This window comes from Pocillopora damicornis, chromosome 6, assembly GCF_964200805.1.
Source record: "Pocillopora damicornis chromosome 6, jaPocDami1.2, whole genome shotgun sequence".
NCBI lineage: Eukaryota > Metazoa > Cnidaria > Anthozoa > Scleractinia > Pocilloporidae > Pocillopora > Pocillopora damicornis.
In genome coordinates, this window is record NC_142675.1 from 19,529,995 (window position 1) to 19,542,582 (window position 12,588).

The 12,588-nt window shown below is 38.2% G+C and overlaps 2 protein-coding genes across 2 annotated transcripts; one reads left to right on the forward strand and one right to left on the reverse strand.

Annotated features, from left to right (window-relative positions):
* Positions 1 to 614: 614 nt before the first annotated feature.
* LOC113685110 (uncharacterized) lies at positions 615 to 12,559 on the reverse strand. The gene is made up of 7 exons (XM_027202577.2): positions 12,225 to 12,559; positions 11,154 to 11,717; positions 10,493 to 10,604; positions 9,778 to 9,942; positions 4,862 to 4,950; positions 3,328 to 3,472; positions 615 to 2,382 (listed from the first exon to the last, which is right to left on the reverse strand). The coding sequence occupies exons 1-7, from the start codon at positions 12,399 to 12,401 to the stop codon at positions 2,198 to 2,200; spliced, it is 1,437 nt and encodes a 478-aa protein (XP_027058378.2). The 5' UTR covers positions 12,402 to 12,559; the 3' UTR covers positions 615 to 2,197.
* On the forward strand, positions 7,403 to 9,435 carry LOC149044336 (uncharacterized). Its single transcript, XM_089208785.1, has one exon. The coding sequence runs from the start codon at positions 7,631 to 7,633 to the stop codon at positions 8,654 to 8,656; it is 1,026 nt and encodes a 341-aa protein (XP_089064911.1). The 5' UTR covers positions 7,403 to 7,630; the 3' UTR covers positions 8,657 to 9,435.
* Positions 12,560 to 12,588: the final 29 nt, after the last annotated feature.

A 12,588-nucleotide genomic window follows, 5' to 3' on the forward strand; every position in this document is an offset into this window, starting at 1 on the left:
ACTGTCTGACGCACCGCTGGTGGGGAAAAATTAAAAACGATGTACAGCATGAGATTCATGATTTCATCAATTTTCCTCGGCTTCTATGTTCAATTTTCCATGACTTGAGGAAGCTGAGATAAAAACCCAATATCAACCTAAAATTTTAATCGATCAAAGCATAATTCAAAAATTAAAAGAAACTCTGGCCAATATTGAAAATAAAAATAATTCGCTTCAAGCTGCCTTAATTGACGGATGAAAAAAACTGACCCAGAGGGCAAAAAAGTGTTAAAATTTTTGGGAAAAGTAACATGGGAGAAGAAAAATTTTCTTGGTTGATACAGAACATGCATCGCTAGGCACAAACGTTTACTATTTTGTATAATTTTTCGCTACTTACAGCTTGATAGGAAAAAATATTCGAGGAAGTTTTAGTCACGAGGGGAAGACTAAACTCAATTTTCATTTTCGAACGTCATTTTACATATCTCAGAAAAAAATTGCACCAATTGCCTATGATTCCTTTTGAAATATCCTAAGCCCATTTGTAAGCAGTTGTAGGCCTACAGGGCAAGGGTAAGCGGATTATGAAAGAGATGTGAAACAAAGCGTGTGGAACAGGCACTCCCACAATACTCAAAATATACCCTTTTATTTAATTATACACCGTGGTTCAGGTAAATGAGTTAAAATATAACATATTTTATGTTCGCGGGTATTAAAGTGTATGAGGCCTAACCCAGAAGAAAAGACCCCAAAACAAATTTAAGCCTAAGAACATCAACTGTACTACTATTATCCTCAATTTGGAAAGCATTGAGAACGAAAAAAATATGAATAAAATCACAAAAAAGTCTGAACAATTAAGCAATCCTCAAAGTCACCATTTTGGCCAGCTAAATGGCCATACTGCCAGGTAAAGTGATTATAGTACCCATTTTAAATAGTACATATTTTCATACAGAGCATACTTGGTTCCAATTGAACGTTAAATACAACAAAAAATAAAGAAACAAATACAAACAAAACGGACCTGGTGGCTACAGGAGTCTCACTCTTCCACCAGTGAGACATGCAAAGAGCAAAAGAAAAGTAAGAGAGCGGGCTGGATTATGATTACTCGGATTATTAACTGACCAGATTTGACTGACTATGGAGATATCAACTTTACAATTTCATTAAAAAATACTTGTAAAGTTAAAAAAAGCAATAACAACTACCAAAAAAACGATCGCTTAAAAATAAAACATATGCAACTGAGAGGTAAAGAATCGAATATTTTAAGTATCGAAAAAGTCAGAAGAATGCCACATGTGCCCGTAAGAGGCTAACTAAGTTTCCAGCATCGTAAAAATGTAATCGATATTAAGTTGCTGAGATGGTTTTGTAAAGAAAATAATTCAAGTTTTGAAGAAAATGAAAATCCTAAGAATTTTGCTAACTTCTCCCTCAAAGTATACTTACTAAGTACTACCTTTATAAAGGGAAGAAGGTGTTACTCTAAACGAAAGAAAAATTCTACATACTGTCAGAATCTTAATTTGCGGCACTGAGAACAGTTTCCTGGATCAGTTGCATCGGACAAAAGACAGTTTAAAAACTTAATAGCTACCTAAACTGGTAAATAACAAAAGGCCTGTCATCAGTTGCGGCAAAGGAAGGGAAGGGAAGGGAAGGATTTTTTTCTGGGGTGGGGGGAATAACTTGGTTTCAGAGGGTGCGAAGGGGGGGGAGATCAGTCCTCGACAACAGAGTATAGAGGCGAGACTAAAGAAAAAAATTGACTACCAATGAGGGGGTATTATTAGAATATTACAGAGCCACTGGTGGGGATCAGGTAAATTTTACTGTGACACAATAAAATCCTCCAATTGACCGACCCCCCCCCCCAAAGTGTTCCAAAGTGATTGGAAGATTTGCTCTCAGATCCTTCACATGAACAGTTTCTTGGATTAATTTTATAAATCAAAAGAAAGTTTAAAAACCCTAATAACTACTCTAAACTTACTAAACCGGTAGCCTGCGACCAGAGCCCTAATCATAAGCGCTGCAGGACGCGCAATTTTGTGCCGGCGGAAAGATTTGAGACGATTGAGTTGGGGAGAGTACACCAAAATTTCCCGCGGTCGAAGAAACGCTCGAACCGAAGCACTTAAAACGAAGGGCCTGCTTGCAGGTTACTAAACTGGTAAATAACTAAAGTTCTATTATACTGCTACCCCTTAACTGTCTTAAACAATTTTTCCAGAAAATTCGTAGCCTGATCAGAACCGAAAAACATATTATCCTGGAGATAATTGGGCAAGTTCAACAGAATATCTTCGGAACCAGGGCTCTTTGGGTTAGGACTGTATTCAATCTCATCAAATTCTGTGTCGTGAGTCAGCCTAAACTGCAAACCTGTCAGTGGGAAACAAGAAAAAGGTTGGAATGTGTATAACATACTAACACATTTGGTATATAACAATAGCCTCGTACCCAGACCTTCCACGGCCAAATACAGTACACGTACACAGCAGGATCTACGTACGAGATTAGTATAAGGACAATTTTATCAGGAAGAACATTTTAAGGCAATTAGTGAATTACTTAGAGGGTAAGACTTATCCTTCCGGACGCTAGTTATAAGTTTTCAAAGAAGGAGGGGCTTGGGAGCTAATAGCAACCTCGGGTCCAATATCGTGCTTATTAGAGAGAACAAGATAGAGGACACTGGGAGCGAGAGGAAAATGAACGTGAGATGTGACGTCACTTTCTGTTTAGAAACACCTCGCTTATTCTAAACGGTGTTGAAAAAAGATTGACTGGCGGTGAGGTAACAGTAGCGAAAAGTCAGTGCCATTTTCGATCTACACTTCCTCGATCAACAAAAAAAAAACATCCTGAATTCAGCTTATTATATAATAGTAAATTTCGTATCTTACGTCAAGTCATGTATTGTTAGTAAAAAAGGGTAATTTGGTATTATCAACCGAGTTGATAACGTAAATTGGCCACAGTAGAGTTAAAAGGCTGACGTTTCGAGCGTTAGCCCTCCGTCTATCGCTATCACGAAAGGCTGACGCTGGAAACGTCAGCTTTTAAACTCTTTACGGTGGCAAAATTACGTTATCAACTCAGTAACGTTGATAATACTAAATTACCCTGTTATACTCTCCCACAGACGCAGCACTACTGACAGTTTCTTTAGAAACTTACCCCCTTTATTGTTGGTAAAACATGGTTTTGTGTTTTCGAATGAAGAAATGTGTTTCAAAAAAGGCAAACCAGCAAATGTGTTTCACCCTGAGGCTAAACCTTTTACTGGGGCCATTTAAAGCAAAGTTCATAACAGATCACACTTACGATGAGCTGTTTTCTCAGCTGGAAAGAAAGTGCAATTGAAGCTGTGAAAGGAGCTTGTATCTTCACAAGTGTTCTCTCGTGACGTTGAAATTCCCGTTAGAAGAGAGTAAAAACTAATCAAACTCTTTTGGTCTTCAATCACTTGCTGAAAAGACAAAGAGTTGGAAAAAGTAAGTTAAGGACTGAATAAAAAGCATAATATGTATTTTGAGAAACTTTTACTGAGAGTCCAAAATACTCTGGTATTGCTTTGGTTTTGCTTTGCTTCGTGATTGGTCCAGAAAACTCGCACCACTCTCTCATCCAATCAGGTACAAAACTAACACCAATCACGACTTGGTCGCCATCGTTTTCCCGCGTTTTATGCAGTTTGCTTATTTTGAGTTCTCATTGGCCCCTCAGGCTATTTTTCTTTTTTCTGATTATACGACACTCAGTCGAAAAGCGCACCATTAAATTGCTATTACAAAGTTTAAGATTATTTTTGCCTCAATCGGATTGGAAGTCGAATTTTTTGCTTATTAGGGGTGGTCAGCATGAGACTTCCTGTCGCTTCACAGAAAAGAAACCAGGATAAACAAGGCTATTTCGACTATGTGCCGTACAATGAAAACCAAATCAACAACAACAGCCGATCAAATCAAAGGAATAAATCACAGGGAGCCAGTCAGATCTCAAGTAGCCCGTCTAGTGCGCAGGAAAACGCGGGTGACCAAGTCACGGTTGATTGTAGTTTCAATCTGATTGCTCGAGAAAGAACAATTGAGGAGCGAAGTACAGCGGGACCAAGGAAACACCGAATTATATTCGACACTGTGGAAAACTGCTCTAAGCGGCCGGTAGGCTCTTGAGAGTGGAAAGAGTTTCAACACCAGTAATGACTCAAGATAACTGGGCAAAGCCCATGGAAAGGTAAAGTCAGAGACCACGTCAATACATGTGACTGATCCTAATACCAAAAGCTAATCCCAATACCAAAAGCATGAAGCGACCATGAGTATTCTGTTGTTGAACCCCTCCCCCACTGAAAGGTATGATAGTCCATCGCGTGTTACTCCATCCCTCCCCCCCAAAGAATAAAACAACAGCAACAACAACAACAACAAAACAACAAACATACAAACAAATTGTCAGGCTTTCCTGAATTATCTTACAACCATTCATACTCCTTAGCGGCGGAGAGCGGAACTGTGAGAATAGTGTCTTACCCAAGAAAACAACACAACTGCCTGCTCTTGATCAGGGCATGAGCCCGAACATCTCTACCTGGAGTCCAACGCACTAATAGCCTACGTGTAGCCGTACCCTACCCCCGCAAGGTGAAACAGAGGCGAGGGAACCGTTTCACCTGGGAGGGAGGGAGGGGGTAGGGTACGGCTACACGTAGGCTAACGTACTAACCATGGATTCACCGCATCTCCCATCGACAAAGCTCATAAACAACTAGAAATCCTGATGTATTTGTCCCATATTTTCTGTTCCCTAAACTCTATTGTGTCAATTTCGAGATTGATCAATCTAATTACTCCCTCACCAGTAGCTCTTTGTTATTTGTTTCAGATGTTTCTCTGGGTGAATCCTTTTTCTTTTCACCTTCCTCCTGCTCATGCCTCTTCATATTTGCTGCAAGTAACAGAAAAAAGTAGAAACATTTCAAAACCAACTCTGCAGTTATCATTGTCACAATTGCTGAGCAACTGGCCTGAGTCAATTTATGTATTTCTTCATACTTTTTTTTTTTTTATTTGATAATCGCAAAGTTTAAGACTGGAAAAAGAAAATTTAATATACGCTGACAAAAACCTTCTGAAAGTTGTCAGCTTTGATGTAAATTTGATGACAGGTGGGTAGGGGTTGGGGGGAAGGTGGGGGAGGAGGTGGTGCGAGGGAATAAATTGAGCTTCGCAACTTACGCGGGAAAGCTGGGAAACCTAACCTCCTTTTGCTTTGCGTGCAAGGGTTTAGCCTAGGTAAGCCTTTTTTTTTCGTTGCATTAAGTAAAACACGGCGTGGAGGTCGACATGACAATCTGGTAAGTACCCTCTGTTTGACACACAATGTGACCCCGTCTTTGAAAAATCCTGACTACGCCCCTGGTGTGTGTGTGACATGGCGGAGTTTTGTGAGAATCTTAATGCGAGCGACAGAAAATATAGCCGCGAAAAACCGCACAAATTCAGACTAGCGTGACTTTGTGCGATAAAATGAAGTGGCAGTGACTTATTTCGGAAGCAGCACACCCAAATAGATTCGGTTTTTCACAGAGGCCTATCAGACGAACCTGTCGCCGTTTGAATGCTGGTCTAAACAAGAAGTATGCAACAGTGTACATAGAAATTTTTAACCTTAGTACTTAAAAGTATACGTACAATGAATTAGTTTTTAGGCCTCCAAAGGGAAACTTGACCCTTGTGCTGGGAATTCGACCAAAAACGCCGCCATTTTCAAAACAGCTTGGCAACCTAGTCAGACGCGCATGTGGTCCCAGAAGTCCATTCAGATGAAGAGAATCAAAAAACGCTATTAATAAACAGCTGCTACCGAGGTTATTGGCCTCTCTGCTTTCATCTAGCTCGGACTGTTTAAAGTGCATCCATGGTATGAGCGAAGGCTTTTGCACCATTGTTGAGCCGCAACAGTAAAAATAACAGCGTCCTTGGGCGAATTTTTAGCCCAGACGAACAAAATTTTTGGTTACCATATCGAATCTGAAAATGCGATAAATGTCTAAATTTCAAATATGTTTGTTAATGGAAGAAAATAATTATATGTTATCGGTAACATTGTTCTCCTCTCAAAAATAATCTGGTTTTTTTTTCGAACTCAAAGAATCTTTTCACCTAAACTCATCACGTTCTAGATCCAAAAATAAAGGAAAACAGCAGAAGTATTTGAAAGAAAATCATAATTTGATTCAATTAACGATTTTTCCGTAAACGAATGCATTTTGAATGAATGTGTTATTGGGTGCGTGGCACTTTGCGTGACGTAACGTTAGAGCCATTTTGGTCATCTAGCCATATATTTGTCCTGTGAGGTTTTGGTGAAGTTAACATGTTTAAAACTTTTTTGTTATGAAAACATTTGTTTCTTCAGTACAGACTTACAAGATAGTTACGCAAGTTCTTTATGATTACACTTTCCTCCAAGCGCGGTATCTAGATAAAAGTTTAATTCGTGATTCTGTTGGTCCATTCATACGAGCATTTAATTTCACGAAGTCACAACGTTTTTTCAGTATGTATCACATTATTTCCAACCATAAGATAGCCAGTATTACAATGACTTAGCCACTACCTTTGAGTCAGGATAACTGTTGTAACTAAAAAATTTCGTAAATATCACAACTCTCCCTTAAACGCTCTATTGATGGACGAAGCGATTCACCTTTACTGCGGATTGGGCCCTAAAATTTTTGTGTGCAACATTTTTTCGACGAACTAGTATCTAAAATTTGGAATAACAACTCGGACTTGAAAGTTGGAGAAGTGGCTAAATATTTTATCTTAAGCAATACGGAATTTTTCTCTCTTTTTTGTGAATTCAACAAGGAATATTTCCTTGAGTGGTTTTTCATTGCCCGACAACAAAAAGTTACATGTGAGCGAAGTTTTTTGCAGCAAATTTTTCTGCCTACGTGTGCAGAAAAACTCAACTGAAAGCATGTTTTTGCAATGTTTTTTTTCTGGGAAAATTACCATTATAAACGAAAATAATTTCAGTCTATGTGGGTCAATGCAAAAGACCCTGTCTCTGTGACGTGTTACACTGGGAAATTTCCCTAAGAGCAGATGGAGAAAGCAAGTAACACTACTTTTGATCTTCGTTCTTGGGTTAGCGATTTTTCTCTACCCTGATTTCCGACTTCTACCTCATGGTGTGACTCATTTAGGACTTTAATATAGAATTATCTGTATAAATAGTGCTATTTTGATGATTAGTTTTTGTTTTGCTTGATAAAATCTTCGAGAGCCGAAATCCGAAACCGAAACAGCCACCGACTTAGATCCGGGAAAATTCCCATACAAAAATAAACGCCAAAGATCCCTTAAGTGTGGTCATATATATGACAATATGAGGTGATCAGTGAAAATATTGTTTAAATAATACCTCCATACTTTAAAAGAACCAGTAGAATTTGCAAAGAGGAACAGGTATTGATGGCTGCCGTTGATTTCTTCTCGTGACTAACTATTGAGTGTTATGTCACGCTCTCTTGGGGAATCCCCATGTGAAACGTATAAATTAAAGAAGGCGATTTTCCAAATTTGTTCATTTCCAACATTACTCGTAGTCGCTGAACATGGACGATGCTGCTGCAATACAGAGGATGCGGGATGAACTTCCTGAGGAAGAACGCAAAGGAAACATGGGTAAAATCCTCGGGTACGTTATTGATCTCTGTCAGAGCGGATGGTCCTTTCGCCAAGCCCTTTCGAATGTCGGAGGGATATGCACTTTGGGAGAGCACATTGAAACCATTGAAGCTATGCTCGGAAGAATAACAGAAGATGGTAAAGATGCCATACTTAGAGCTGTCGACTATCATAAGAAAAACGCCACAGAGGCAATGTTAGAGCATTGCTGGAATGAACTCGGTATCTCTCTCCTAGAACTGCATGAGCGCATTGCAGAAGACAAAATCACTGACCATCAAAAAACGAAAGAGGCGATTCTAAACGCAATAAAAGATTTCCAGAAGAAAGAGAGCAACAAGGTTATCACAGATATGGTTTATGGATCAGCCTTCGTCGCAGTATTTCAATGCGTGAAGCTCTACATGGCGTGGAAGACCATCTCCACCGCGTCAAATCTCATCGACAGCAGCCCTAATGAGTTTAGCACGATAAACAGCAAGCTCCAAAGAATGGAACAGCTGGTCACAGACCTCGTGGATACTTGCGAAAGAGATCCGAGAAATCGCGGTATTCCCCTGAAAATGGGAAGAATCAACACACATTTCAACTCAACTCTTTCCAAAATCAGCGACCTACGAATTAAGATTGATGGCCAGATACAGCGTGTTGACCTCATGGCTGATTACGCCGCAGTGGATGGAGTTGTCAATCTCGTAACAGCCGGGACGCAAGGTTTCCAACTTTTCCACACCTGGAACAACCTTACTTCCTTTACTAGAGGCTTGGCACTAACAAGCATTGCTGTGTTTACTGGCCTTGCTGCAGCCAACGCAGGAACATATGTTTTGTCACAACAAACTTTGAAAAAGTTGCGGAGGGATCTCAACGAGGCGGTCCGTTTACAAAACATGCTTCAAGACCTGTTTGAGCAAGCTGAGCAAGCCTTTAACGAAGTAGTGGAAGATAACTAAAATTTGATCTATAGCTATTAACAATCCACAATAGAGATCTTTAATTCCGGCCTATACACTAGTCAAGATATTATATCAAACCAAACCTGCCTGACTGGAACATGCAATTTAGTACTAGTATAATATTGTATAGATATGCGCGACTCCTAACTTGTTATGTTAACTAATAACAGAGATTCTGCTCCAGGATAACTTTCCCCCCTTCCTACCCAAACCAAGTTGGTTAACAGAGGGGCAAGCGAGGAAAGCTTGCAAAGACCTTTTGTTTTGTTACTGAATGTAGTGATTATGTACTCTTGTATACAGCTGTATATTAAGTAAAGTAATTGAAAACAAAGTAAAGTTCTATATCGTCCATCAATTGAGTTCCAAGATCCTAAAAGCATTTTATCTGGTTGAGTTAAGTAGTCTCATTTAGATTAAAAGCATTAATTTTCAACTGGTACAGAAAATAAAGCCATATTGACTAATATTAGATTTGAAAATGCAATTGATAGACACACATTGTAATGTGAGTTTTTGTTGCAAAATTTTAGTGTATTACCTAATCAAAGCCAGTTAAAACTAAATAAATTTTTTGATGTTACATTTACATTATTATGAGTGCTTTTCATGAAATGTACCAATCTATAAACATAAAAGATTAAAGAAATTAATTGACACTTATTAATGTCAAATGTGCCAACTTAGTAAAACAGCTTGCATCAGCTGCACATGCAAGTTTGTTTGCCTGAGGCAATAACTCAAGGAGAATGTTTAAATAAAAGTTGAATGAAAAACTTTTTCCTTCATTAGTAAGCCAACTTGCCTTTTTTGTTTTTTGTTTGTTTGTTTGTTTGTCTGTTTCATACAAACAAAAATTACAAATTTAAAAACCAAATCATGGCAGAAAATCTTAAATTAAGAAATCTGAAGGGCATGGTTAATTTAAGGGATGTCCTCTGTTGTGTACAGCCACTACCCTTTGTCAAGAAATAGTTGCAATTGCTACTAACTTTAAAACAATGAGGCAAAGCTCGTAATGAAAGCAAGAAGCTAATGCAAGTTCCTCCCAGAACTAGAAGTGCTTGAGAATACACTAAAAACAATCTAAAAACATCACTTTTTTTCTGTTTAGTTACCTTTATCTTCTCTCATAAATTTCAACTGCTCTTTTGTATTTTCAAGCTCACTGCGTAATCTCTCAACAGATCCCTTCTTCATCCTTAGCTCTTCGCTCAGGAGAGAGTTTTTCTGTTGTTCTGTGCTGAGGGTTGATTTCAGATTGCTCACAAAGTTGTCATATGCTGGTTAAGAAAAAGATAAGGAAATTAAAACAATTTAAACTTTTTTGGGGGACTTCAGCTAGTAGTATGATAAGGATTGAAAAAAAGGAGAGGATATAAATTCTTACATATAAGAGACTTCTTTCATGGATTGAAAATATAATTATATGATTGACCAGAAGAGACAAGTCATATGGACATCTTCAACCTTAAGCTGTAGTTTAATCCTATTGTATAAACCATCCAGTGCAAGGAACTTGTTGTAAGTGTTTCTATTAGATATAAAAATACCAACGGTTGTGACAACACCATTCCTCCTTGTCTCCAAAGCCTGACCACACTAAATATTTTTCTTTTACAAGACTTAAGTTTTCTCAAACAAAAATAAATAATCACAATTTACACATCAAGGCTTACTCTTGATGAGACAAACTTTGTATCCAAGATGGGCATCCATCCAAAATGGATTTCAAAACAGTATGGTGTATGTATTCCAAAATAAAATTTAACACAGACAGAAATAAGTGCCAAACACAAATGTAAAATAATGAGCTGATTATCTAAGAGATACCTTTTACATTCTTCTCTGCATTTTGTTGAGCCCTGAGAAATGTGTTCTGTATTTGCTTCATTGCGGATAGCAGAGTGAAGTACTTTTCCTTGTAAGAGCTCTGATCAGCAGACTAAAAATTTATAAATAAAGAAACAAGGAATGAAGCTACTGATAGCTGGTGTTCTGAAGCTTGATTCAGAAAAAAAACATACCGAAGTATGTATAACCTGAAATAAACAGAAAATATTTTTGTGGTGCAACAAACAGGAAACAAGAATAAAAATCAAGCCTCTGCCTTTTCCCCATCCCACAACAATATTAAGCCTTAGAAACAATTTCACATTCCAAAAAAACCTGATAGAAGTATAACATGTATTTTGTATAATGCATCTTAACCTCTACCAAGTGCATGATTTGTTGAGAGGCCCTGATGCTTGTTCGATTCCCAGACCTGGCATCACATATGGGCTGAGTTTGTTGTTGGTTCTCATCCCTGCTCCAAGGGTTTTTCTCTGAGTCCTCCAGTTTTTCCCCCTCCACAAAAAGCAACATTCCAAATTCCAATTCAACTGGGAAACAGTGGACAGGAAGAGCCACCTGCTGGATTGTCCACTGTTAAATCATTTCAGTATCTTTATCATTATCATTATTTGATTATCATTAAATATTTTTTGCTGACCTTACTATCTGGTGTGCAATCCTCTTTCTGAACATTACAACTCCTGCTTATTCTCCAGAGAATATCTTCATCACGCTCAGGATCAGAATTCAATTCCGATTCCTTTTCCTCACCCATTGTTATAGAACTAGGACTGACTTCTTTTGGGAGAGATGTAACTGCTGCTGGGTCAACTGGAGAGCAACTTGCATTCTCTTTATCCACATCACTTCTGACTTGGTTCTTCTTCTGACTGCGACGAAAGGCACTGTAACTCTTGATTCTTGCAGCAATGCAACCAGCAGGTGTTTTGGGGTCCACAATATTGTCATCAGGAACACCATCGTTTTTCTCTAAAGAGGGACTTCCTTTTCCTGCATGGTTTTCGCTGTTGACAACTTCTCTGTTAGGTTGTGACTTGGCTGTTTTTTTGTTATTATTGTGACTCATACATCTTGAAACTTTGCGTGCATGTGACTTACTACCACCACCTTGATCTTGGCCTAAAGTGTTACTGATATCTTGAAGTGGTAACTTCTTGGAAGTTTTAGAAACATTTCTGGAAGATCTGTTGCTTTGGGCCTTCTGTTACAATTAAAATTCAAACGAAGTTTTAAATTTAGAGAGAAATTTTGACTCGCATGCTGCCATTATCTCAAATATAGTTAATTTAGCTTCGTATAGTAGCTATGGTGAATTCATATTCCAAAGACAACTTCTGATCTTATTATCATTGTAAATTTTTTCCTTGAAAATTTTTTTAAGTAATTGATATAATATAATTATGCGCTGAAAATTTACTTTCGTCGACATACATCAGTCGCAGGTTGTCAAAGATCGCAGTGGTTATGTTAAATTATACTGCCGACAAAATGCATCTCAAAAATATGCATTCCTAGTAAGTACATGACATGTTTTTAAGAATTTTTTTTTGACAGTAATTGATTTAATCAATTTCCTTTTGCTATAAAAAAGTATTTTAAGTTCTCAACTGTAGGCCGTTAAAACTATTGAACAGGTCTAGACTACACATCTTACAGATGATGTTTTCATTCAGATATGGAGAATAACATAAAAGTCACTATCTCTTACCTTAGAGGGTGGTTCTAAATCATTTTTCTCCTTGTCTTGTTGAGTTACAGGTATCTTTCGTTTCACAGAAGAACGTGTCGGATACCTTCGACGATCGATACAAGAGGTCGCTGGCGTTGCGTCTTCGATCCTCGGTCTTCCCTTTTGTTTTCTACATGATCTCGTTACCACAGGCATAATTCGTTCACATTTGAGACGAAGTACCAGTTTCGGCGATTAGAAGAGCAGTTCATACGCAAAATAAATAATCGTGCGTGAAATGTGCACAAATTCGAACACAAACATTCGTTTGAATTTACCTCCAACGGCGCGTCATTCCCATGTGTCTATGCGGTTTTCAAAGAGAAATCATTTCTCAGAGGGG

Bases quoted from the DNA above. Each gene is read 5' to 3' on its own strand.
- LOC149044336 (XM_089208785.1), top strand. From the start codon at position 7,631: ATGGACGATGCTGCTGCAATACAGAGGATGCGGGATGAACTTCCTGAG.
- LOC113685110 (XM_027202577.2), bottom strand. From the start codon at position 12,401: ATGCCTGTGGTAACGAGATCATGTAGAAAACAAAAGGGAAGACCGAGG. The intron at 11,718-12,224 runs GTAAGAGATAGT...TAATTGTAACAG, and splicing joins ATTTAGAACCACCCTCTAAG to AAGGCCCAAAGCAACAGATC. The intron at 9,943-10,492 runs GTATCTCTTAGA...TTTCTTAACCAG, and splicing joins TGCAGAGAAGAATGTAAAAG to CATATGACAACTTTGTGAGC.